This window comes from Pseudopipra pipra, chromosome 1, assembly GCF_036250125.1.
Source record: "Pseudopipra pipra isolate bDixPip1 chromosome 1, bDixPip1.hap1, whole genome shotgun sequence".
NCBI classification, from domain to species: domain Eukaryota; kingdom Metazoa; phylum Chordata; class Aves; order Passeriformes; family Pipridae; genus Pseudopipra; species Pseudopipra pipra.
Genome location: NC_087549.1, coordinates 123,218,254 through 123,244,585, shown reverse-complemented (window position 1 = coordinate 123,244,585; position 26,332 = coordinate 123,218,254). Strand labels below are relative to the sequence as shown.

The 26,332-nt window shown below is 39.4% G+C and overlaps 1 protein-coding gene across 1 annotated transcript; it reads left to right on the top strand.

The window, feature by feature from the left end:
* Positions 1-1,285: 1,285 nt before the first annotated feature.
* KLHL7 (kelch like family member 7) lies at positions 1,286-25,783 on the top strand. The gene is made up of 11 exons (XM_064675052.1): positions 1,286-1,579; positions 5,661-5,763; positions 7,169-7,262; positions 8,468-8,592; positions 10,337-10,512; positions 12,810-12,984; positions 14,442-14,584; positions 19,159-19,399; positions 22,338-22,539; positions 22,835-22,932; positions 24,519-25,783. Exons 1-11 carry the CDS (start codon positions 1,460-1,462, stop codon positions 24,800-24,802), a joined length of 1,761 nt encoding a protein of 586 aa, XP_064531122.1. The 5' UTR covers positions 1,286-1,459; the 3' UTR covers positions 24,803-25,783.
* Positions 25,784-26,332: the final 549 nt, after the last annotated feature.

Sequence of the window (26,332 nt, the reverse complement as noted above, 5' to 3'; positions counted from 1 at the left end):
CCTCCCAGAACAGGAAAGTGCACTCAGGGATCCAGCACAGCTATTTCTGCGTATCCCATGCAAAAAAAGCCATCTTATGATTGCCCTCAAGATGAAATTAAAACTCTATAGGTAAATTCTTTATACTGTGAAATCTGAAATTGCCCAGATGTAAATTCTGGGTTTTCTCAGGCTATCACTTTGGCAAGAGAGGCGTAGATTTCTCATTTTCATACTGTAATATGATAAAATTTGGTAAGTCAAGTGATAACTGTGTCTGTCTGTTTATTTCAACAAAACAAATGTCAAATACATCAAAGTTGTTACAACTTCCATGTAGTAATAACTGTTGGATAGCAGAACCACAGACTATTACAGCACAAAGTTCATCTTATTAAGGCTTGCCATATGAGATGTGATATCAGGAACAAAGCGGCTCATTCGTTTTATTAATAAAAGGAATTTGAGAAAATTAATAAAATAACCTCATGTTATTTCTGCACGAATCTCTCTCCCTCCAAGTTATGGCATGAAGTTGTTCAACACCTTCTTATCTGTGGAATTAAAATTGGAAACATCACACAAATGCACAAACAGCAAACTCACACTGAAACACAGCTTTGATCGTCACAATCCTATTCACAGAACGAGGATCAAAGCACCACATATTTTGTCCATGGCATTATTTCTGCAAGAGGGGTGAGTGCAGCTGCCAAGAGAACGTGGTTTACCTCTGGGTCACGTTTGTTTCCTTTCCCAGCCCACGCGAGCCCGGGACACGCACGTCGCCAAGGCGGGAGGGGGTCCCTCCAGCGGGAGCAGCAGGAACCACACTCACACATACGGGCAGCGAAAGCCCCGCCAGCCCCTGGGGCAGGGCAGCTTCAACCTCCCTGCGCGCTTGGCATGGCACTATCTCTACAAGCACGCCCAGAAACGGGAACCTCGGGGCGCGCTTGTCATTGGCAGGGATGGGAATTCCCGGGAAGGAGCCCTCTGACACCAACCGGAACGAGCCGAGGCCACGCCCCCTCGGAGCGCCTGGCCCCGCCCCCCATGGAAGCTGCGCCCCGCCCCCGAGGGCGTGTCCCTGGTGTGACCACGCCCCCAGCAAACACCACAAAGACGACCACGCCCCCCGGAATAGCCCCAGGCCGGTCCCAGCACTGCGCATGCGCTGCTCTCCGCTGGTCACGTACCGCGCCCGAGCCCCGCCCCGCTCTTTGTTTACCCCGCGTGGGGGCCGCGCGCCGGCCGAGAGCGTCATCGCGCCAGGCCCCGCCCCTGGCCGCGTCTGCCGCGGGCACAGCGGCGCTGCGGGGGCACTGCGCGTGCTCGCGTCCCCGTCCCCGCTTCCGTGCCTCCCTCCGCCGCCCGCCTCCCCGGCACCGAGCGGGGGGAGCCTCTGTTCGCCGCCCGGCTGCCGGCGGACGCATGTTCGCGGGCGGGGGCGGCGCGCCGGCGGTGAGCGCGGGCGAGCATGGCCGCGCCCGGGTCGGAGAAGAGCAGCAAGAAGAAGACGGAGAAGAAACTCGCGGCCCGCGAGGAGGCGAAGCTGCTCGCCAGCTTCATGGGCGTCATGAACACCATGCGCAAGCAGGTACGGGGGGCGCTCGCCAGGGTGAGTCCCAGCCCCGCGGGGCCGCTTCCTGCCCTGCAGGCACATCCCGATCCAGCTCCCGCGCGTGGGCTTCCGTGGGCTTTTCGTCCCTGGAGCGTGATGCGGTGAATGACCCACCGAACATGGCACCGCGGGAGGCCCAGGGTGTCTGGCAGCCGCACAGCGAGAGTAGCGAGCTCCGATTTCCCTTGCGTGGGCTCATTGTGGGCGCTGGAGGCAGAAGACGCCGTGGAGCCGCTTTTCCTTATCTGATAGCGCCTTGCCTGTGGTAGGGCAGGAGCGAGGCTGCGAGTGATGGCCCAGTGTCTTCACCTGGAGCATTCACAGAGCCCTTTTCGAACAGAAACCTGAGGGTAGTAAAAAGGTGGTGATGTGGAATTTTTAACCAGGATTCCTCTCTGAACGAACTGGCTGTGTGCCCGTGAACAGTGAAACTCCAGCGGGAGGAGAGGGATGACTGTAACCATGGTTTGGTTTCACAGGTAGCATTTCTTCTTGAATGCCTCTGGCCATCTTACTGGGAGGTCAGTGGCTCTGTAGGAGTCTGGTGGCCTCATCTGGCCTCAAATTCTGACGTTTTGGGCTGATCAGCTTTCTTGGTCAATAGTCCAATGATTATTAAAGGTGACTCCTCTGTTTACCAGTAGAGCAAGAGTAGTTACCAAAATTACAATTGTGCAAGTGCATTTCAGTTGAGCTGTTAAAACTAAAAGAAGTGTTTGGTTTTAAATTATTCTTCTTTATAAAAAAAGCTTAAATTTCTGATACAAGAGCAGACGGATCATCCATATAACTCCTTGCATATGAAGAAACCTTTCCTCTCTTTGGAGGAGCTAGCTTGATTGTGGAACTTTGATTCATTCAAACACAGTGATGTGGAGCCAGAATGAAAGCTACCTCTGAAGGCAAAACATGTGGGGGCTTCATACTTGGCACTGTCATGTGTTGTATCTTCTGCAGTTTAGATGCTTGTCCTCCAGTGTTAGTCTTGCCAGAGACTCAGTCCAGCTTTTAATGCTGTCTGGGTCCTGGCCTCAGAAGTGATACCAGTGTTGGTTCTGTTTTTCTCCAGCGCTTCAGCCCTGTTCTTCTCTCACTAAAGCACAGTCAATTATGTTGTCTGTATAAACCGTTTCATGGAACTAAGCTCCTATATATGAAAAACAATATTGTTTTCAGTGACTTCAGGTAGCAAAGTAAAGACTTGAAGCCCGGGATCTACTTTTTTGATGTAGGCTTTGTTTCCAATCTAATCACGTAAACATATCCCAAGGTGTGGCTGAGCTCATAACTTAGTTCATCAGTGTTCAGCTCATACCTCTGTCACTGTTTAAAAAGGGATATCAGATGCTGCTATGATTTTTAAGTAGATAGAAGAAATATTGCCCTCCCTTAGATGTGTGTACAGTCCCCAGCACAGGAAATTCGTGCTTTACCATGTCCCTGTTCCACTATGTGGCACCACATTGTCATTCTGTGTAAGTACCTCATCTTTCAGTGTAGTAAAGTGTAACTCTCATGTAGCTACGACTTACTCTAAAACACATGGAGTGAGAGCATCGGGATTAAGTGCTGTGAAATCTGTGTGTACTTGTGATTCAGATTTCAGACTCTGTTATGCCCAGGGAGATACAGCACTGAATTTTGCATGAGAACTTCTTATCTGACCTCAGATGGTGGCTTTGCATATCCCACCCAATGCTGACTGCTCCAGAAATTCTTGCATATTTCATGACACTTGTGTTTCTTTTAGGAGTTGTTTGTAAGAGGAGGTTAACTATTATTGAGGGGACAGGGGGAGGTGTGATTATGTAGGATAAAATTAGGAAGTCAGCAGGAGCCAGAGGAAAAATATTCTGGTTTCAGCTGATTAGTTGTGCTAAAGTTAAAGAGGATTTACAGGCAGCTCTTTCTTCTTGTATTTTGATAAGTCAAGAACTATGCTGTGGTTATAAAACCTGAATATGAGTTAAAAATTTCTTGTGATGGGAATGTCAACATGCATGTGGAACACTAGATATTTATCTGCAGTAGTTTAATGCTGTAGGAAGATGTGCTGACGGGAAAGTAGAGCTAATTCTGAAGAGGCTGCTTTTTGTATGAGCTGAGATCAAGAGGCAGCCTCCATGAGTACGGGTGTTTAGAGTAAACCATGGCCATACCTGCACTCAGTACAGGTGAGGTATTGGGGCCAAGTGTGTTTAGTGCAGGAGGACTTGTTGCTGATCTCCAACACATGATGACCCACATTTTTGTGGGTTTACAGAACTATTGGACAGCATGTGCATAAAGCCTTTGTTGCAACTTTGCAGCTGAGTGGAGGTCAGCCAAGAAAGAGTCATTGGAAATGAAGCTGGGATAGAGCTGGAAGGTGTTGCTGAACCTGTTACTTGGAAGGTGAAATGCCCTGCAGAAGCTCACGTTGGGGTGTGTCCTTTGGTTAACACCAGTCACTGGTTGCATCATGGAGGCGACCCAGTGACAACAATGGATTCTTCTGGAAAGAAGCGCAGAAATCCTTCGAAGAGCATTAGTTGAAATGGAATAGTCACACCTAGAAACATCCCAGGGAAAGAAATTAAAATGATGGTCTGTTTTGGTTGGCAAATGCACTCACAGAAGCCTTAGAACATCTGAGGTGCTTCTAAAGCTGAGCTGAGGCATTAAATGTGTCTTACAAATGCGGTGTGGAGCTCAAGCAACAGTTGCATGTCTTGGCAAAGCTTGGCCAAAGGATTTTGTGGTACCTTATACTGTTAATTTCTGATGCTTGTTTTGAACCAGAAGTGCTAGGAATTTCAGGTTTAAAGGATTTCTCTGAAATTTTTCCAGAATGGTCTCTTTTGTTGTTTCAGTCCTATATAGTTTAAAGCTACAGATGTACAAAGGAAGCTGTATGTCACCCCCATCTAACGTTCATTTAAATAATATTTTTGAAACATATTATTTATATTTTGTCCAACATTTGCTTCTGAATGTCCTTAAAAAAACTAAGAAGACAGACATATTTGAAGGGACTGTACATGTGGGTTATCAACCTCTTGACCTGGGCCCTAGATAATATTGTCTCTACATGGAAAACATTGACACAGTTCTAAGCATGTATATATTACCCACAGTAGAAGCATTCTTTTTCGAGTTTAGCATTGGGATGACTGTAGGTAGGTGTTTCTGAAGGTAGATCCATGAACTTAAGGTAGTAGTCAAAAATGAATTCCTGTATTTTGAGGAAGCGGTGCAGCTTGGTTTTTCTTTCTTAATAGAGAGTCTGTTATAATTAACTGCAGTATCATATGCATTTATTTCAGTCAGTATGTTCTTAGAAAGAATACCATTTCAGAATCTATTCAAATTACATGTTTTTACCCCAGTCTCTTACTCTCCTCTCACCTCTTCTGACAACTTTTGTAAGTTCTGTTGCTTTCCTTTCTCCTTCTAGTGCATGACAGTTCACATGTAGGGGAGAAACTGCCCTACATATAGATAGCAAACAAATGAGAAATAAATTATTTTTTTGTCTGGATGCTAGTTGCTCATCAGGTATGACCAGTCAAACCCTTCCACAGAAGTGGTATTTTTCAGATACATTTTCTTTAAAATGTTCCATTGAATGCTTTTAACTCATTCATAACTTTCACTCCAGTTGGGCAATATGATGACAGCCTTCTGATATGAGATTTCTGTGAATTTTCTTGAAAATCAGCAGCAGAGTAGAGGAAAGTGACTGAGAGATGTAAAGAGTGCAGCCCCTGCCAGATGCTGCAGAACCTACGTTATTGGAGGCTGATGTAAATGCCACAGGAAAAACTATAATCAGAGTTCATAAGTTATTTGTGGCCATTCTTAAGGTACAAATTCAGGGCTAAACTGACCTTTGATAGTTCTCCAGGTTTACTGAACTTTGACTTTCAGATAACCTTTTTATCACATAATGCTCTTAAGTTGTGTGGGTTACAAAAATCAATGAATTTCCATAAGTTGTTCTTAAAGAAATATTGCTCAAATATTTTAAAAAACGCTGATTTTTGTGGTTTTTGTCTGTTTTTTTCCTCTGATTTAGAAAACTCTCTGTGATGTCATTCTTATGGTTCAAGAAAGAAAGATCCCAGCTCACCGTGTTGTGCTTGCTTCAGCCAGTCATTTTTTTAACTTGATGTTTACTAGTAAGTCTTTTGAAATTGATTGATTTTAAACTTTTATTATTATGTCCTGCTAGATTTGTGGCTGACAAGTTTTTATTTTATGAAAGTGATTAAGTTGAGGGATAAGTATAAATGAAGATTTCTCACTTTCTGTCCTTTCATTCATCTCTGTTCACCCCTCCCCTCATTTTCCCTTGAACACTCTTTTGATCAAGTCAAGTGTTACTTCATATGTAAGCTCTCTTAATAATTGGGGCCCACACTCTCTATTAGAGTCGATCCCCTTCCCTTAGCCTGAAAACTGTGAGGTTTTGCTCCCATGACAGAATTTGTCTGCCCCGTTGCTTCCCACCATTAGGCACTTCTGCATATAAGACAGGCTTTCAGAGATTAGGAACATGGTTTAATGGTTGAACTCAATGATCTTAGAGGTCTTTTCCAACCTCAGTGATTCTGTAATTCTATAATACTTGTGTTTATGCTCTCTTTAAAAATTCTATTGCATGGTATCTTATCTTTTGTATGCCTTACCCATTAATTGTAAAATTACTGTGAAATCAAAGTCAAGTAGAAGTAAAATAACCATGCCTTCCAGTGGTCAGCTGGTAACCATCTGTGGGCAAGCTTAGTGCTGTGCCTGTGTGTGTGAAACTTGGAGCTGTCTCCATTGTTATCAGTGTAACAATTATTTTTCCCAAGAATGCCAAGGCAGTGGAAGGATTTAAAAAAAAAAGGTTTATTTCAGATGCAAGGACCACTTTTTTTATGATGTTGCACACATCAGGCCTCCAGGGGCAAAAGACAAAGCCCCACCTCCTCCAAGGCTTTTTGTATCTTCTCTCTCTCCTCCCTCACACTCTCTCTGGCCCAAGGAGGCCTTGTACATATCTGCAAACATGTTATCTCTCTGCATACCAGAGAGCAAGGCCGAGAGCTTCTCTTGCTATGGGAAGGGGGGGGAAAGCACTGAAACTGCCTTTGAGAAAGTTACCGTTTAGGCAGAAAGCCTTCCTAGCGAAAGGAGTTCTAACTTTCCGTTACAAATTCTTCTGGAAATGTATCTATTCCTAAACTCAGCTTGAATGTGGAAATGGCTTTTGATAGTGCAACGTGTGCTTCCTGGTTTTGGTAATGCTACCTTGGCAGTCTGTGCTGCAGTCAATGACATCTATGACCTTTTCTATTTAATACAGTTATCATAATTTACATAATACAAGCATGTACACACACCAGTGATCTTGTTTGTTCCACTGCCTCCTTTCTTTCCTGACTTGCATTAGTAACCCTGGGAAAACAGCAATCAACTGTATGCTGTTTTTAGCAGGTTCTCACTTTGTATAATCACTTTATTTTCTACTGTTTGCAAAACATACAATAACTGGAGTGGCTTTATTGATTAAAAGTTTGTTTTTTAATCTGTTTGCAGCAAATATGATTGAATCAAAGTCCTTTGAAGTGGAGCTAAAAGATGCAGAGCCTGACATTATTGAACAGCTTGTGGAGTTTGCTTATACCGCAAGGTAGTTTTGTTATTAAAGCTTACACTTTTTCTAGGAAGCCTGACAATTGTAAATGATAAAATCTTAAAATAATGCTTTTGTGATTCATCAATTTTGTTACTATTACAGTTCTTTACTTTGTTTAAAGCCTGATGTGACTAGACCTTCTATCCTTCCTCCGTTTTCCTTTTTAATGAGTAGGAAGGTCTACAGACCAAAGAGAACGGTATTTGTCTCCAGAAAGCAATTCAAAGCACTTCAAGCTTTTGACTTCAGTGTTAGAGTCAAATGATATTTCCCACTGTTCTGAAATTCAGGCCTTTATTGTTGTCAGCACAGTCTCTCTTTGTGGCCACAGTAGCTATGGCACGGAACCATTTCCAGGAGTTACACCTTCATCTCAAAACAGGCAGTGTGGGTAACTGTTCTGTGGACAGCAGTTCCCTCCTATCTCAGGTTGTCGGTGTGTTTGGGATTTTTTGTGGATTGTTTGTTTTTTCCCCCAAACAGAGCTCCTACAGATGGTGAGGATTGTAAACAGTACTTAATCAGCTTTAATTAGATCTATGGATGGCAGGCCTTTCATCTTTGTACTAATGGGATTAGCTCTCATTAGGGAGGCTTTCTCTTTTTTTTTAAGAGGAATCTTCTTGTATACTCCGTGAGTGGTGAGAGACAGTCTGTGTAGACACCCCACCCCAGCCACATGGTTGCCTGCCCTGGTGCCCGAGCCCTAGTCTGTGGGTTCTGTACCTTCTCTTGAAGCACTGCCATACTAGTTCTGCTGATGAACTCTGGGCAAATCAGCCAGGGCAGTTCTGACAGTGTTTTAGACACAGTTTGCTGATGCTGACATCTATTTGGGAGTAGGAAACTGTCACAAAAAAGGTCTTTTTGGGTTTTGGGTTTTTTTTGTGTTAGTGTCTAACCACACAAGTCAAAGCAATAGTATAGGACTGCAGTGGACCTGTGTTACAGGCTTATTCTTCACATCCCAGGACTGGTTACCTTTTGCCCTGCCTCGGTAAAGCAGAGCAAATGAAAGCAGTTTGGAAAGATCATAAAGGGAGATTGTGTCTTCAGACTGTGTGTGAAAGATTCTTGGGCATATAGCAGGGAAATAATTTTGCCGTTTCTGTGAATTGGCGTAAGTTGCTTTTTTTTTTTTTTACTGCAGCAAATGAGGTAATTTCAGTGATGCTAATTTTATACCTTCTCTTTTTCAGAATCTCAGTTAACAGCAATAATGTCCAGTCTTTACTAGATGCAGCAAACCAGTATCAAATTGAACCTGTGAAAAAAATGTGTGTGGACTTTTTAAAAGAACAAGTTGATGCTTCCAATTGTCTTGGTAAGAGAAATAGACTTAAACTTACTGTTTATTTTTTAAATTTGCTGTTCCTGAAAAGTAGATAATATTGTCTAAAAGACAGTAATGTTTGGCTAAATCCAGGCAAATAAAAATAATGTTGCTCTGGATCTGAACTGTTTCCCCTTGCCACAGGGTCCACTGAATGTGCAAGATCTCATCCAGCTTGGCAGGACACTGGGGCTTGGTTAGAGAACCACAGTTGAAAAGGTGGAGCTTTCAGTTGTTACTGTACTTGCAGACACAATTTGACAGATTTGTAACTTACGAAACTAGCATATCTTCTACAAGAATGAACAGAATAAGTTTAGGTTACTTTTGGTTTTATTCACTTTTCATTTTGACTGAAATCCATGAATGTCATCTGGGCAGGTTTGATATAATATGTTCTGTAGCTGTAATGTGAACTTGGTGTTACAGAAAAGATAAACAAGTAGAACTAAGTACTTTTTCATACTTAAGATTTGGTGCACTTCATTTAATCAGAGATTAAAGAGAAATTTTTTTTTAGGGTTTCTTACTGACATTTGTTAGGTAATTCTCTTAGTAACAGCTCAAGCATGTTACAGATGTTTATAATAGCAATAGAAATGTTTTGCAGAGTGTCTGAATTACAGATTCAACTGACACTTCGATGCAGTACAGCTGTGGCTCTGAAACAACTGCTGGAAGAAAGGCATTATCTACTAAGGAAAATGCCACTTAGGCTTGCTTTGAGTGGCTTTTATGTAGCTGGAGAATCAATTATGCCAACATTTGCATACTTTGTTGCTAATTTATAGCAAAAAGGGAGATAAAGATTAAATAATTTTTTTCCTTAAGGCATTGTTTGTAAGTTGAAACATATTCTGTGCAGACTTATAGGCAAATGCATGGTTTATTAAAAAAATGGATTTGAAAGAGACCATGGCTTAATTTGAATCTCTTGAAATTTTGTCAAGAGGTCATACACATGGATTTTATCTTTCTGCTTTGCATTTTACTACTTAGAGCAGCTCTGACTAGTTGTAGCCCATGGGATAGTGAGTTACTCCTAGTACACTTGCCATCTCCTCCATAAAAGGAGGAAGGCTGTAGCATGATGAGCAGGAGTTCCTGCTGAAAAGCTCTGTGCTTATGTAGTTTCTAGTGGGAAGGCTGGCAATGGTGCTTCTCAGTAACAGTTGCTATTTATAACTTTGTGCCGACATTCTGCCCTTCCAGCAACATGGACATGACTTTTTTGTGTTGGTCTGCAGCTGACTGAGCTACCTCTATAGAAAAGTCACAGTTCACCATGACTCTTGAAGGAAACTGGGCTTGGTTGGTGACTGATGCTGCATGAGCAGGTCAGGGAAGGTCATAAAACCTGGATCCAGTTTCTCAAGCTGTTCTGGTTAGACTTTGTTGTTGTGGCATGTTGGTTAAGGTACTGTTGTCAGCTTCATAATGGGGAAAGAAACATGAGGAAATAGTGCTGGAAAGATACTTAATACAGCAAATGTTGCAAGTCTGACATTCCAATTAGTTTGGAAGGGATAGGAATAAGCAGCTTGTCCTTGTCTTAGTTTGTCTTGAGTTGCAGATGAGTTATGATAGCATGTGTTTAAAAAAAGAAAACAAACATGGTAATAAATATTAAACTGAGGTTGCAAGTATCACTGAAATTATGGTAATTATACTCTATTTTAATATATTAAAGGTAATTGCAGTTCAAATTTGGAAGGGTTTTTTTCTTACTTCATAGGCATAAGTGTGCTAGCAGAATGCCTAGACTGCCCAGAACTGAAAGCCACTGCAGATGACTTCATCCATCAGCATTTCACTGAAGTTTACAAGACAGATGAGTTTCTTCAGCTGGATGTTAAGCGCGTGACACACCTCCTGAACCAAGATACATTGACAGTGAGGGCAGAAGACCAGGTGAGATCCCTGTTTCATACCAGCTAAGAGCACTGAACTTCACTATCTTTTTTTGATCAAGAAGTTGTTGCATGCATTCAAGTATCTCACTTCTGATGTTCCTAGAGGATATGATGCACATAGTGCTTGCTAAATTGTGGAATAAAACATGCATTCTAGCTTGGTCAAAATCAAATTTTAATAAATATTCACGTTTCAGGAGTGGTTTATGTATGTGTTTCAGCAAACTAGGAAGAAAGAAGTCACAGAGGGAATTAGCATAACAGTTTCCTTTATTGAGATAGCTATAGGGCTTCTGATTCCATAGCATATGAGCTAAATTAAGTTTGATGTATCATAGCAGTTGCTTCTAGATTGGGATTTATGTGCTTCGAAGTGTGAGCAGACTGGGCCTTAATGGCTGCATGTTTCTACCTGAGTATGGTCTCGGCCTATTCTAGAGAGGAGTTGCTTCTGATGGAAACATATGCATACACAAGTTAAGCCTGGGGAACTGAGGGACTTGGAAGCAAGATGAGCAAAACACTGAAAGCTAGATGCATTGGCAGTGATGGAAGGCCCTTATTTAGGGAGCGGACATAAAAAAGTTTAGGTCGCTGAAAGGAGCCTGGAGTTTCACTCAATTAAAAGTTGTAAGCTGTGGTAGAAGTTACATTTGCAACTGTCCTACTTGGAATGCTTGATTCAGCTTACAGCACAGCCCTGAATGCCTGTTGACCTCCAACAGGCAGAAGAATCAATTTGGAGCATTAAGGTTTAGTTATTTGTCTTACAGTGTGGTGATGTACTTTATGAAAATAAGAGTTCCTGGGAGTGGGGGATAATATCAGGTCATTGAATATAGTAGTAGGCCGGTTAGAAGTATAAATATGAGCTGTGTCACAGTTCAACATTCGTACCGAGTGCTGGATGAAAATCAGGTCACAGGGTAACATTCTCAGAGCTGGAAGTGTTGTTTGGCTTGCAGCCAAAATGACACTTTGGAATTCACGTTCTTGAAGTTCTGTTGGTAAGGTAGGATGGCATGCTTTAACCTGGCAGCAGTGGTAGAAAACATTGTACATCATCATTACAATTCCTTTAGGAAACTAGCAGTGTGCAGTATGAAACTACAGAAGTTTGCCAGTGGTACTATAGGAATCTTATTTCTCATGAGTACTGCTAGAAAATTGACATAGTACTCTAATGTCTGTATTGGTGTAAAGCATATTTGCATTTAGTACAAAAAGAAAGGTGGCAATAATTACTGCCTGTCCTATACAATGTTTCCATCCAAGTCATTCTGTTGAATGACTTTAGCTGATGGAATTGAGCCATAAGTATTTTTTTCTGTACTTTCCCTCATTCCCTGGTAATTTTGCAAAATTATAGCTGGAGTGGTTTAGTAGTCCTTCTGAATAATTCTGCCATTAAGTTTCTTTCCATGTTATGTCTCAGTCACTCACTACTGATTATTGTGACCAATTTCAGCTACAGGCATAGGTATTGGCTGTGCTTGTAATGAAGTTATCCTGCCACTTTAGAGTCAGTGTTACTAGATAAAGCCTGCTGTGTCCGAGAGCAGCATGGGAGTATCATAGTTCATATATAATACTAGACTTTTGTTTCATTTCTTCCTGACTCGCGGTACAGTCATAAATAGAGCAGATTTCATGATTACTTTCCCTGTTCTGTCTTCACTGCTCTTTAAGGAAACCCATTACCTTTTCCTGTAAAGAGGAGAAAGAGAGGAGGCCCTCTGATAAATTTACAGTAGTCTGCAGCTAAAAACTTTGATTTAAATGGTCCCCTGAGACACAACAATAGCAATATATTTGGATCCCTAACATGATGATTTGGTAACAGAAGCAGTTTGTCATCTTAGGAAACCATATCAAGTAGAAGCTATTTCAACATTTCTGGGGAATTATTACTGATGTTATGGCATTGAACTTCAAATACTAGACTTAACCTGGTACAGGAGTTACGCACATAAATGTGAATTGCAGATTCATGTTTTCCATTTGGAGGAAAAAAGTTAAATAGCAGAAGTAGTAGGAGGTTTAAAATTTGTAGATGAGTTTTATTCTATGGTTGTGTATTTGTTTTACTTCATGTCTGAGCATTGTCTTTTTTTGGGTTTCAGTAACTGTTTTGTTGCGGTGGGGGTTGGGTTTTTTCTGGAAGATGGCGATGGATCCACACATACTAAAATGATACTACAAATTAACCTCCGGTTTAGAGCATTAGGGTTCAGTTATGTGTCTTACTGTATGGTGATGTACCTTATTCTTTTCTTTCCATCTCTCTTGTTTAAGGTTTACGATGCAGCAGTCAGATGGCTGAAGTACGATGAGCCCAATCGCCAGCCGTTCATGGTTGATATTCTTGCTAAAGTCCGATTTCCTCTGATATCAAAGAACTTCCTAAGTAAAACAGTTCAGGCTGAACCACTTATTCAGGATAACCCAGAATGCCTTAAAATGGTGATCAGTAAGTGATCTCTAGCTGAAATCTTTATAATGTTCTGTATAATTAAAAAAATGTTGTGGAATTTTTGAGGATTGTTTGCTTTAAATGCTCTGACAACATATCCACATTAAATCCATCTGACTGTGTTCCCTCTAGCATGTTACCTTTAGTTGAAGTTGGATTAGGAGATTATTACGTAAATAAAACCTATCTTATGTAACAGTGTGACTTTCATTTGTTTTTTCCTAGCAAATGACATGAACTCCATGAGAAGTAATGGAATGGAGATTTTGTCAATGACTCATTAGAGTAATTGAAAGTTAGTCTGCCTTTGGGACACACTAGTAATTTCAATATCATTCATGCTCATATGTGAATTAATAAAAGAAATACTTCATGTCAAAATTTTGAGTATTATAAAGCTTCTCTAAGCAAATTAGAATGTTAACTCTATATTGCACTATTTTTATCTCTAGTATATACTGACCATTGATCCTGAAATGATTGATCCTACATTTGCATTCTCAAGGTGCAAATAAGATAGGGAACAAGCTTCCCCTTTGTTTTTAGATACCACTCGTGAAATTTTGTCATGTAAGAAAGAAAAGCCTAGATGTTAATAAATATTCTGGAAATAAATTTTTGATTTCAGAAGCAGTTAACTAGTTGGCTTCATTTTAGTGTAGATCTAAAAAACAGTACACAACTGCTTTCCTTCAGATTCAATGAGCAAGATTCAAATTAACCTATGTGTTGGTAAGTATTTGCTGACCTTTGACATCTCAGTCATACTTGTTGTGTAACATGGAGTTGGATGCATTGTTTAAGAAATAAGGATTTTTGTGTAGTTTTAGTGGCTTGTAATGTCACCGATATTTTTGCATTCTCTGGAATGTTTCTTAGGCGAATGCTTATTCTCTTCTACCAGTTATAACTAATATTTTGCATTGTCAGCTAAGAACAAAAGTAAGGGGTTTTCATGAGTGTGCAGTGTGCTAGAGATGCCTTCTTATCAATCGGAAAGTGTGGCGTGAGGAAGTGCCACAGTTGACTTCTGATTGTATTCAGGTCCCTTCTTTTAATGTTAGCACTGTCCTCTTTAGACTCCCAGTTTTGCTGTTCCTTTTCTTTGGGTTTGCCTCCTTTTGCCTGTTTCAATGCAACAAACTTAATTGCTTGTTAATATTGTATAAATTAGCTATCGATCAGTTGCTATATAACAGGAGTCTATATCCATGTCCTTGTTGTGTGGAGCAGGCAGTTTGAGACAAGGTGTAAGTCTGGATGTATGCCCTTATCCTCATGTGCTGCTGTGCATTATTCTTCCCTTTTAAATCAGAGCTATATATAGGTGTAATATAGAAACTTAGTTTCTCTCTTTTCCTTCTCTTCCCACTCTCCCCTGTCCCTGCCTTTGAAACCTCCCTTGCTATGTGTGAGCTACACTAGATCTGCAACAGTTGTTGTCTTCGTTCCAGGTGGGATGCGGTACCATCTCCTTTCCCCAGAAGACCGAGAAGAGTTAGTGGAAGGCACACGGCCAAGAAGAAAAAAACATGATTATCGCATTGCTTTGTTTGGAGGCTCACAGCCCCAGTCCTGCAGATATTTTAATCCCAAGGTAATCGTTACCTCAGAATGCATTAAGATTCACTGTTTGTAATCTCACCTGTTTTATTTGCTGATGGTATTAACTAAGAGATTATGAGCTACAAAATGGTATTAGGAAGGATGTATTCCCTGCCTCTTGGGTATGCAGTTGGAAGAATATGGTTAATTAACTATTTTTAAGTCTGTGTACCAAGATGTAATACGTCATTTTGAATAGAATGATTGTGTTTGTTTCTTGGCAATATTAGATACGGAGATCTGATCAATCCATGAGTTGAGAATTGATTGGTATGTGCATCACACAGCTGCAAAGAAATAAAAGGTCACCAAAACATCAGGCAATTGGTTAGGAATATAGAAAAGTCTGTATGCATGTGCATGCGCTTATGTGTTTAGAGTAACTCAAAGCAATTTTTTTTAGCACTGTTAAGTTATTGGCTCATATTTTAGTGTAGAATCCAGTTTTGAAGTGCAAGGGGTTTTTTTTTAGTGCATTTATTATAAATATGCAACCACTTCTAAATATTAATGGTTCAGGATTTTGTTTGTTCTTAAGAGTATGTAAAGAGTGGGATGGGGAATGAGGAGAAAGTATTACGTAAGTGGAAAAGAGTGAGTTTCTTCAACAAAAAACTTAGAGTTGGCCAATTTATAGCAACCAAGTTCTGCCTGAAATTTGTTCCCGTGTTTCCTGAATAAAATCGAGCCACGGGAATGTTTCAGCTATACAGACTAAATGGTCTAGAAACATCAACTGCATGCAGAAGGTTTACCCATACTCTGTTTTACCAGGCAAGCACATGTAGTAATACAGAAAAAAGTTGCTACATAAACATCAGGGCTCTCTAAGTTATGAAATCACATGCATGTAATATTTTGTGCAGAAATTCTGGTTCTAACTCAGCATATTAAATGCTTGTTATGATTTCAAACGGTTTTGTGTGTTATCTGTGTGAACTTTATAATCAATGTGAGCCCTGTCAAATCTAATTCAGAATGAATGAGCCTTGGGGATGTGTTTTGAACTTTTCTGTCATATTCCTATGTAAGATGAAATTGAAGCCACCTTCTTTGAGTACCCCTCAAGCCTGGGGAGAAGAAAAACCTACTACCTTTGCTGACTTAGATTGAGAGACATTTGATATGAATTTCCATTTGGAGTTCAAGATTCCCAGCTAATGACCACCTTTTTCCTTCATACACATACCCAAGATAAGCAGTACTCCAGCTGGGGATGAGGAGGTGAGGGGTGCAGAGCAGATAATCCTTTCCTTTCCAAGGTCTGAGTTGGGGAAGTCTTTGATCAGGGCATTCAGAACTTTTCAAACAGTTACATGGTTTTGGCAAAGAAATCTGTTTTGTGGACAAAAAGTACCATCCATGAAAGTCTACATAAAGCATAGGATAAAATGCCTTTTTCTTTCATAGACTGTTTGTCCAAGCATAACACCAAAAAGTAACTGAATTGGGAAGAAATTTTACAGAACTGCCTCCCGATCAAGACTTATGGCCTTGCATGTGGATTAATGGGCAGGGGGAGAATGGGGCAGGGAAGGAAAATTCAAGAAGTGGGAAATTGGAGATTGTTTTTCTAACAAGCATGTTTTCCTAGTGCTTGTATCCTTTCTTGGGTGTTCTTAGCTAGCCTGTCATGTCTCGTTGGATAGCTTTTACCTAATTTCCAGTTCTAATCTATTTAAAGGTCCTTTTCTGAATGTTTTGCTTGAATATCTGAGTTTGATATTTAAAACTGTGACAGTAGCTTCTTAAATGCAACAAGCCAAGGATCCAGAACTCCCGTCGAATTAGCATTTAACTCACTTTAATTAGTCTCATCAAAAGATGATGAAAGGGTCACAGAGCAGGGAATTAAGCTTGTGTACGTACTTTTGCAAGGTTAGGACCTTGGGAAAGAATTGAAATTTTGTTTATTGTCTGTTAATGGAATAGTGACCTAGTCCTTCACTTGTGAATTTAATTAAATTTAGTAATTTAATTAAAATCTTATGTCACCTAAATTGACAGTTGTTATACAGATTTCCATAATTCTGGTGCAAAAATTTTAATTTTCACTGATGCCTTTGCACACAAGATTAGTCTCTAATGCTGATTTTCATTTCCTTTTTGTTAAAAGGGTGCTTTAAATAAGACTGGATTGGATACTGTGTGTTATTTGTTGAGACTGTTAGCAGTATGAGTTTAAGACTATATTTGTCGTTTGTGTTGCACTGTAACTGGTATTTCTATTGATGCATGTACTTCATCAAGAGAGCAAAATGATGCAATGGGGCAGATGCAGATGGGTATAACACTTGTGGAGCAGTCTGGCACTAATTTGAGTAGAGATGTTTGTTTTCAGATGACTACTAGAAATCTTATTAACAGTTGTGGGAAGCATTTTCTTGTTGAATTTTCCACATATTATTTTTAAAAAATATATTCTTTTTTTTTTTTCCCCTAGGTTGGGAATAACATACTGGTTGTTTTGTTCTATGAGTTCTTGATAAAAAATTTATACATGACTTTGAGATTTCAGGTCAACAATATGCTTATTCTTTTGAAATTGCTGTCTCTAGTGACCAGAAATGGTTGGAAGTTTTAACTTTTTAGCAGTGTAAAATTCAACAATATCAAGTAAAAAGTGACAGATGCCTGGCAACGCTATTTCTTGATGACTAAGGGAAACAGCATACCTTTTATGAGGAGATGAAGATGTAGTCAATAAGCTGTTAGTGGGGAGGTTGTCCACATTGGGCATGTCTGCTGTTTTCTGTGACAAACTTTGAAGAGAAGGTATCAACTGAAAATGAGGGAAAAGTCTTAAACAAGAAATGTGCTTTTTCACATGACCCATAATTGCACGTGCCATTCTTATCACAGGGTCTTGTGGCTCTTCGGAGTTCAGATAGTTTTAATAAGTGGTTAAGTAAATTGATGAAATCAACCATTTGTTGAAAACAGAGATCAGCAGGGGAAGTGTTACTGTATACCTGTCTTGGTCTGTCTTTCCTTACTCAGGCCCCCAGAAATGAGGCTTGCACTGCCCAGGGCTGTGTGGATATTGGCTGTGGTGTAAAGCAACTCTTCTGCATAATTCCTAAATGTGTTAAATGCAAAAATTGAATCAATTCTATGTGGTACAGACTAACACTGAAGAGCATTACAAGAGGATGGCCTAAATTGCCTCCTGCTGAAAGAGGAGGATACTGCTGAGCATGCTCAAGTTATGGCTTTCTGTTTGATAAAGGTATGGATGAAATGGATACATGAACTGAAGCTATAAAAGTGGGTCAGATCACAGCCCTTTATAACAGTAAAGGAAAACAACAGGATTTTTTGTAAAATTGCCAGTTTAAGCTAGAAAGTATGTTGATCTTGCACAATGCGCTGAGACATTTTCTTAAGATTTATGCAGCTATTTATTTTGCCATGCTGTAGTATGGCTTTCCTTTCTAGGATGCCCCAGGACCTGTTTCTCACCATAAAGGGCCACATGCACCTGCCAGCTCTTCTTGATATGGGGGATGCTACAAGAAAAGATTGTAAGATGTTTTGGACTATAACATGCTCTGCCTCTCTTTCTTTGAACCCCCATGTAGGAGTCGCTGTTCTTCCTCATTGACCAAGGTGTTTGAAGTATGTCCTTGCTAAGAAAATGTAATGATGTAACGTCTTGTGTGAACCATTGCAGTGAAGGTCATTCAGCAGGTTGAGGTAGACCATCTTGAGGTGGCACAGATAACAGTTAAGGTCCCGTACTTTCCTGTTCGGTATAGGATACAAACTATGCTCATGGAATATGTGAGATGCTATTACTCAAGAAGTGTTTCTTGTGCTGTATGCTATCCTGGTCTGCCATCAGTTGCTGAGTTTGGTGTTATTAAGGCTTTGGGCATTACTGCCTATATTTGATACTCGCTGATTTTGCCAATCTGTGCAAAATCAGTTTCTAGGCAACGTGACTGCCAGTATTTGTGATGGAGCATTACCCTATTTCTCATGCGATCAACTGTGGATAGCTAGAGATCATTTGTGTTTTGTAAATTCTGTAAATAAGCTTCTAGTTGTCATGGTAATAAAGTATGTATCAGAGCTTTTTAACTGAGTTGCTTGTCAATTTGGATATTCTCCTTTTTCCATTGTCTTTGGTACATTCTGTATTTTATTATTTTTTAGAAATAATGTGTTACTATATGTAAGATGTCTTCTTCCATTGCTATAAAAGAAAATGCAATCCTACTTTATTGATCACATGCATTGTTTCTAACATAATAGCAGCAGGAGGTCAATTCTGTTGGAAAAAACACAACTGTTTTTCAGGGACGTTGTACTGGGTGCACACAGGGAATGAAATAGAAATTCATAATGTCATGGTTCATTGCAGCTAACCGTGTCTGTGTCTAAAAGAATTTTTTAAGAGTACGCCTGAGGAGTATTCTTCAATAAACAGTGTTCATGTTTTTTTTGAAAAGGAACTTAAAACTGACCATATCTAAATCTCTATGAAAAGCTGTGTTTGAAAAACACTCGCTGTGCAGGTAAGTGTTATAATCTATTAGACATTACTTGTTCTTTGTAATGCAGGATTACAGCTGGACAGACATCCGATGTCCCTTTGAAAAGCGCAGGGATGCAGCTTGTGTCTTCTGGGACAACGTAGTTTATATTTTGGGTGGTTCCCAGCTCTTCCCTATAAAGCGAATGGACTGCTACAATGTGGTGAAGGATAGCTGGTATTCCAAGCTAGGACCTCCAACACCTCGAGATAGCCTTGCAGCCTGTGCTGCTGAGGGCAAAATTTATACATCTGGTGGTTCAGAAGTGGGTAAGACACTAAAAATCTTTAAAACAAACAAAAAAGCACAAAGAAAGATAGCTGGAAATTTTTCTGGTTTTTGCATGACTGTTGACAAGAAACTGCACTTTGCCATGTTAGCCTAATGAGATTATTTTCCTATATTTAGGATTTTATCCCCCTCTGCCCAATCCAACAACCTGTGTTTTTAAAATGGTTTCACTGAATGAAATGATTAATCTTTACATTAACTAGAGCATAAAGTAGACTGCAGCTCTTAGGGGTTAACTAGGGACAAGGCCAGGTTGGATGGAGCTTTGAGCAACCTGTTCTAGTGGAAGGTGTCCTGCCCATGGCAGGAGAGTTGGAAATAGGTTATCTCTAAGGTTCCTTCCAAACCAAATTATTCTGTGATTCTATGAAATATATTTTGGGAGTCCCACTTCTATAAATCTACAAAACTTAGAGTGGTTTAAAATTTTCTGCGATATGTGGCCAGAATAGCTGCGTTTTGACAACAGCTTCCTTGTATGCAGCATATGTTGAGCCTAATGAGATTTTTTTTCAAGGGGAAAAAAGAAAGGTAGAAAGGAAATCTTTTAAAACTACTGCTCTTGGTGGTGAAATGATACCTGGTCCTCTAAAGGAATTTGTCCAATTTTTCTTTCAAATGGCAGAAGTTATCTTCTTTTATTTTGTTATTCTGTTGATTTGCTTCAGCAAAGGGAGATAAAATATTTTCTCTAGATGTTATTACTCAAAATAGTAAAGAAAAAATAAGACCATTGGGATTTTTTCTCTCTCCAAAAAACCCTAGAGGCTGACTTATGCTATCATGTTATAGGAACATTTTATTTTGTCTACACCTGATACATCATCAACAACCCAAAAGTTGTAATGTAGGCATGCTATATCCTTGAAAGTAGAGCTTTAAAAAAAGCTATGTTCTGGGGAAAAAAAGTCCTAGAAGAATGAAATTTTCTAGTAGATCCTTTTGAGTTCTGCATCGGTGCAGAGGGAGGTGAACAGAGGAAAAAGGTCATAATCAGTGCTTAACATTGATAAGTCATTTAATGGGAGGTTGTAACATGTAGGCCATGTAATTTGGCCTCAAATATTTTAAGAGGTCTAATAAAGCAGCAGAATAGGCAGTTCCCAGGTGCCACCTCACGTGGTAAATGTGAAATAGCACTTTTCCCATTACTTGAAATAGACTTAACTAAGGCTGCACTGAGAAACTTGAAACACTACAAAATCTCATAAATCTTCATAATTTCCCACATTTCAGTTCATGGGGAATAATGATAGAAACTTTTATTGTATAGTTTATTTTTGAATACGTGTTAAATAGTTAATACAACTGTAATGGAGATCTTAATTTAGCAGTTTTCTTTGAAAACTACCCTCACACTGTGCACAGCTTCACTTTGCTTTCCATAAATATTACTCAAGACAGAACAGTAAAAGCCCAAATTTAATAATGCAGTTTATTTTGCCTGTGCTTTTTTCTTTAGATTCAGTGCACACTGAATGTTTGGAAAAGTCTGTCTCTCCTGAATCTAGTATTTTCTAATTTGAAGCAGGCAATTATGTAAAAGCATTAATCTGATAAAATGCTGCAGTGTGTTTAGCTACAAAGAAATGTAAAAAAATTGCCTGTTTTTTGCATCAATTGAAGAGGTCGGATTACTGTGCCAGTCCATGGCTCATTTCCCCTTCTTGAATTGATGGGAGTCCTGTTTTATTTGCAATAACTAGCAGAGTTTAGAAGCTGAATTGTTCCACTGTTTTGGTACAGGACAAATACTTATTATACTGAAAATGGAAGCTTTTATCTGTTAAAAAAAGACATTAAAGACAGATCTGCCTTATTTTCTATGGATGGGAATTTCTACAACTTCAAAACAATAAGGATGACTGTTTACATCAAAGAAAAAATACATCCCACTCTGTACAATTTTTGGTGAAATTGAGAATTACAGAGTAGAAGTAAACAAATGCACAGTTTATAGGAGTCTGTTTCTGTATTTTGGGTCTGGAAACATAGCATTGTTTTGAAGGTTCAAACCCTCAACTGGTAGTGAGTACTGCTAGTATGACACAATTTTTGGAAGTAGAAATCCAAGGAAGAAGAGGCACAAGAAAAGCCACCTTGAACAGTTCTAGGTGAATATATCTATTGAAGCAAAGGGAAGAAGGACCCTGGTTCTTTTCTGAGAAAGTTGTATGCAGCCTTCTCTGCCTTGCCTGTGATTCAGTTACTTCAGCACAAGTCTTTAAGCTCCCATCTATCTTCATTAGAAAAATCGCTTTTGATTTCAGTAATAGTTTTCTTGGCCCCTGAGGGAGGAGTACACAGACCCTGCACTTCCAGAAAATGAGTATCTGCTACTCCTCAGGAAGAAAATAAAGTGGGGAGGGGTAGCTGTTTGGTGATTGCTAATAATTCAGGAGTATGGTATGACATAATCAAGCTATCAAAATTCCAAAGGCAATGAGTATTCTGGGAATTGGGCAAATCACATTGCATACAGAAAAAACTCATGAACTTGTAGTAAGTTTACAAAGATGGTTACATCTTTACATCTGAAAGTTCAATATATTTCCAAGTAGTAAGAGTAGCATGAGCTGATGACAGGGGATCAGTAATCTATATATATATATCTCTGTTCAGGATTTATTCCCCTCAAAAAACCCCAAACTTTATTTTTTTTCTTGTTGTTTTTAAACAAAAATAACAATTTAATCAACTTACTTACTGGAATAAACAAGTGAAAGAAACTATAAGTATGTGCTTTTGAATAGTCCCAGATTTCAAGTTGGTCAGCTCTGCTTTTGGAGGTGGGAAAGCAGCTTTCCCTTTTCAACTAAGAAACCAAGTCTCAGTTTGATAATTGCTGTTAGACTCTTCCCTTGAAAGACAACCATAAAAATTAATGCCACTTTGGTGGGTTTCTGTTTTTTCAAGGAAATTCTGCACTGTATTTATTTGAATGCTATGACACGAGAACAGAGAGCTGGCACACGAAGCCCAGCATGCTGACTCAGCGATGCAGCCATGGAATGGTAGAGGCGAACGGTCTCATTTATGTGTGCGGAGGAAGCTTGGGAAACAATGTTTCTGGAAGAGTCCTAAATTCCTGTGAAGTTTATGATCCAGCCACCGAAACGTAAGTATTGTATTAATTGTATTAATGTTATTTTTAGTCATTTGGGTCTTTGCTAGCTCTGTAAATGACTCAAGTATAGATGACTAAAGGAAAAACTGTATATGGTAAGGAATTTTCCTGAGTCAGCAGTGAGGAATCAGTTATTTGTAGCTTTACTTGAAAGGCAGTTTTTCTTAAGCAGCTTTCATCCCTGTTTCACTTTCTTAATGATAGGTTTCATTTACATATTTTATACTTATTTTCTACGAACTAGATGGTGACTCTTCCTCTTGTGTTTGGGTTTCTTTTTCCCCAGGTGGACTGAGCTGTGTCCAATGATTGAAGCCAGGAAGAACCATGGGCTGGTGTTTGTAAAGGACAAAATATTTGCTGTGGGTGGACAAAATGGTTTAGGTACTTGAATTCTATTAATTCTCTAGCTGGTCACACAGCAATGAATCTGCTCTTGTCTATTTTGCAATGAATTCTGCTCTCTTCAACTGAAAAACTCTGAGCAACACCATCACACATCCTGTTGTTGCCACTTTAGTTTTGCCTTTCTCTTTTCACCTCCCCACTTCACTGTATCTTATTTTTTAAATTCTTGTACTAATAAGAGTACCGTCAAGTTCAGATATGTACCCCTACTGTAGCCCAGTTCTGAAGTAGTTAATATGGCTAAACCAGGCATCTAAGAAAAGAGAATTAATTTTTTTTTTTTAGTTATTTATGATGTGTTTTGAGATATTTTAGCATTCTTTTGAGAGACAGGTAAAGGTATAGCCACTATTTTAGGAACTTCAGTCCAAAGACTTAAAGATAGTCAGATATTATAAAGTGGTGAAAATGTGAGACCTCTTTTGAGTGCCCAGCTTTGAAATAAGACTTACTGTCGTGGGCAGGTCATTTATGATCTGCCTGTTTCCTTGTCTTTAAAACTAGAAGAATAATAGTTTATCTACCAGAATAATTGAATTTTAATTACCAAGGGTTTCTAAAGTGCTTTTCAAAATGGAAAATTCTCATTTATGAGGTTTTAAAGTCACTATTTATGGTAACTGGTATACTTGATATCAGATGAATGCTATTTTAGAATACAGCTTGATTTTTAATTGGCTACTAAAACTATTCCATCGTGATTGATTCCTAATGCAAAAACGGTAGATGCATTTATTGCCCAAACATTTTATCAATCTGTAACTGCCAAAGCTGCCATCTTGTACAATGTTAGCTGAATGCTCCTTTTAGAAGTGTTAATGACTGTTCTTACTGGAATAGAATGAGGAAGAGTTATGTATGGGGTGAAAGACTCATACCTCTTAACATGATAGAAAAGTTTCTTAATCTCTCAGATCTAGTAATTCAGGACTGGAAGTGAAAACTGACTCAGAGTTGTTAAATAGGGATAACAGAATGTTTGTGGCTATTGTAAGGTGTAATTACTAACATATTTCTTGAAGAAGCGAATCTTAGTCATAAAATCTACTCTTCTCTAATAACTCTTGGTTTCTTTGGCCCTTATCAAAGGCTTTTACACTTCAGTGATTTTACTAGCATCATGAAGAGAGACATCCTCTATCAGTAAATGGCCAATTTTGGTAAAGGTATCTGTCAGTCCTCTAGAATAAAATGCCCTAACTATAGGGAAGTTTCAGATAGATTCCTAAGTTTTAGTCACTAGCCATAAATCCGTCACAAATTCAGCATCATTAGTTCTTCTGTTCATGAAGTAGTAACACATTGGAATCTCTAGAAAGCGTCTAATGTGAATTTGTTACAACACATCTTAGTTTCAATCTCCTTTTTACTTTTCTCTGTATTTATACAAGGGTAAACTGCTAGTTTAGAAACCTAGGGTGTTTTTTCAGGTTTGTTTTTTTTACTGTAGGGCTTTTAAAACCTTAAAAATAAAGACTTCAGTTTCATGGAATATTTGCATGCTCTAGTTCAGTCCATACAGTATAATGTAATAAGCAATTATCTATTTCATTGTTTTGTAGGTGGCCTTGATAATGTAGAATATTACGATATCAAGATGAATGAATGGAAGATGGTGTCTCCAATGCCATGGAAAGGTGTAACAGTGAAGTGTGCTGCAGTGGGATCTATAGTCTATGTCCTGGCTGGTTTTCAGGGTGTTGGTCGCTTAGGGCACATTCTTGAATATAACACTGAAACAGACAAGTGGATAGCCAACTCCAAAGTCCGTGCTTTCCCCGTGACGAGTTGTTTAATCTGTGTTGTTGACACTTGCGGGGCAAATGAAGAAACATTAGAGATCTGAAGACCTGTAGGAGATGCTGAGACATTCTTCAAGGACTTGGGGAAAGATGGCTATTGGTGCTTTGCTTCCATATTTTACTGAATCTTGTTAAATTTAATAACAGGAAAAAATGAGATGCAGTCTTTCAATTTGTATATACAGCATATTGTGTAATGTGGATTTTGTCATGCCCATTTTCTTGTCTGTTTTAAGAGATGGGGATGTGTTTTGAGAATCCACTTACCTAGGTAACATCACATGGCATCTTCCTTTAAAAGGGCTGTGGGTGTGGCCTTCTCAAACATAGACCAAATTAAAAATACTTAGAACTCTTCTAAAGCATTTGGTGAAGAAAAGATTTCTGGTTAAATGACACTTTACCAAGGTCAGTTGCAGATACTTAATTTGGTAATGGTGAGTAGGTATAGCTTGGGTCATGAGAAAGATGGGCAAAATTTTTTTCTCATTCATACCTACCTGCAGAAATCTTACCAGGATGCAATGAAGATATTTTCTCAGGAAAGACCAAGGACTGCTGTCTAATAAAGATTCCCAATATTTCTACAACTTTCTAGATCGTGATAGCTGCCCTCTTCCAATGAGTTTCTTCCATCATTTGCATGACTGCTTATCAATTTTTTAAAGTTAGAGAGGCCATATATAGAGATTAGAGAAACATTTTGATGGTCTCTGGCATTTTGGGGAGCTTTCACGGAAAGACTTGGATTCGTTTGGGTTTTTTTATTACACTGAGGTAAGGGAAGTCAAAGGGTGAAGTCGACAAGAATTGTGCACTATAATTAACAAGTTGGAAACTTGGAGTGAATTTTCAGTCTCTCTTCCCAGGCATCAGACTGTACATACTGTGGATGCCAAACTTTTAGCAAAGATGGGAAGAGGAATGGGAAAAGCAAATACAATATACAGATATATTGATTTTCTTCTTGAAAGTGACTGTTTTTAAAATGGCATGAACAGAGTCATTAAAGATACTTTACAGAAGTCTTCAGAAGTTGCGCATGGTTATTCATCTCTGGTCTAGAAGCACAGAGCTCTGTAAATGCTCCCAGCCACCACAATGGTAATTTCTTCATCCAGCATAGAAGTCCAGCCTGTCAAGCTCTCGGTGTCATCAACACTGTGTGCCTCTTCTCAGTTCTGGAGAACTATACAAATGATGTCTGTCTGATGTCTGTCCTGCTCCCATGCTAGTTCATTAATAGCTTCATTGTAATTTTGTCACCTCTCTTCTAACTTGCTAATTTTTTCAGGTCTGTTTCTATGAGACTATTGAGTTAACCTCAAAAGTTGGTGCTTGCCTACCTGTACCTTGTACCTCACTGGTGCTGTGGATGTTTAGTCTGTTTTAATTTTGAAGGTCCTCCAAATTCTCCTAAGTAGTCTAACTCCTGGTTTTCAAAGTCAGTGCTTCTTTGTAGGCTTCCTCCTGGTTTTCTCCCTCACCCTGACAACTCTGCCTGTACAGACAGGAGTAGATGCGCTCATGGGCTCAATAGCAGTTCCTGCACCTCCGTTCTTTATTCAGCAGTA

Excerpts from the sequence above, each read along its gene's own strand:
- KLHL7 (XM_064675052.1), top strand. The coding sequence starts at position 1,460 with ATGGCCGCGCCCGGGTCGGAGAAGAGCAGCAAGAAGAAGACGGAGAAG. Across the intron at positions 1,580-5,660 it reads TGAACACCATGCGCAAGCAG|AAAACTCTCTGTGATGTCAT; the intron begins GTACGGGGGGCG and ends CCTCTGATTTAG. Across the intron at positions 19,400-22,337 it reads ATCTGGTGGTTCAGAAGTGG|GAAATTCTGCACTGTATTTA; the intron begins GTAAGACACTAA and ends TGTTTTTTCAAG.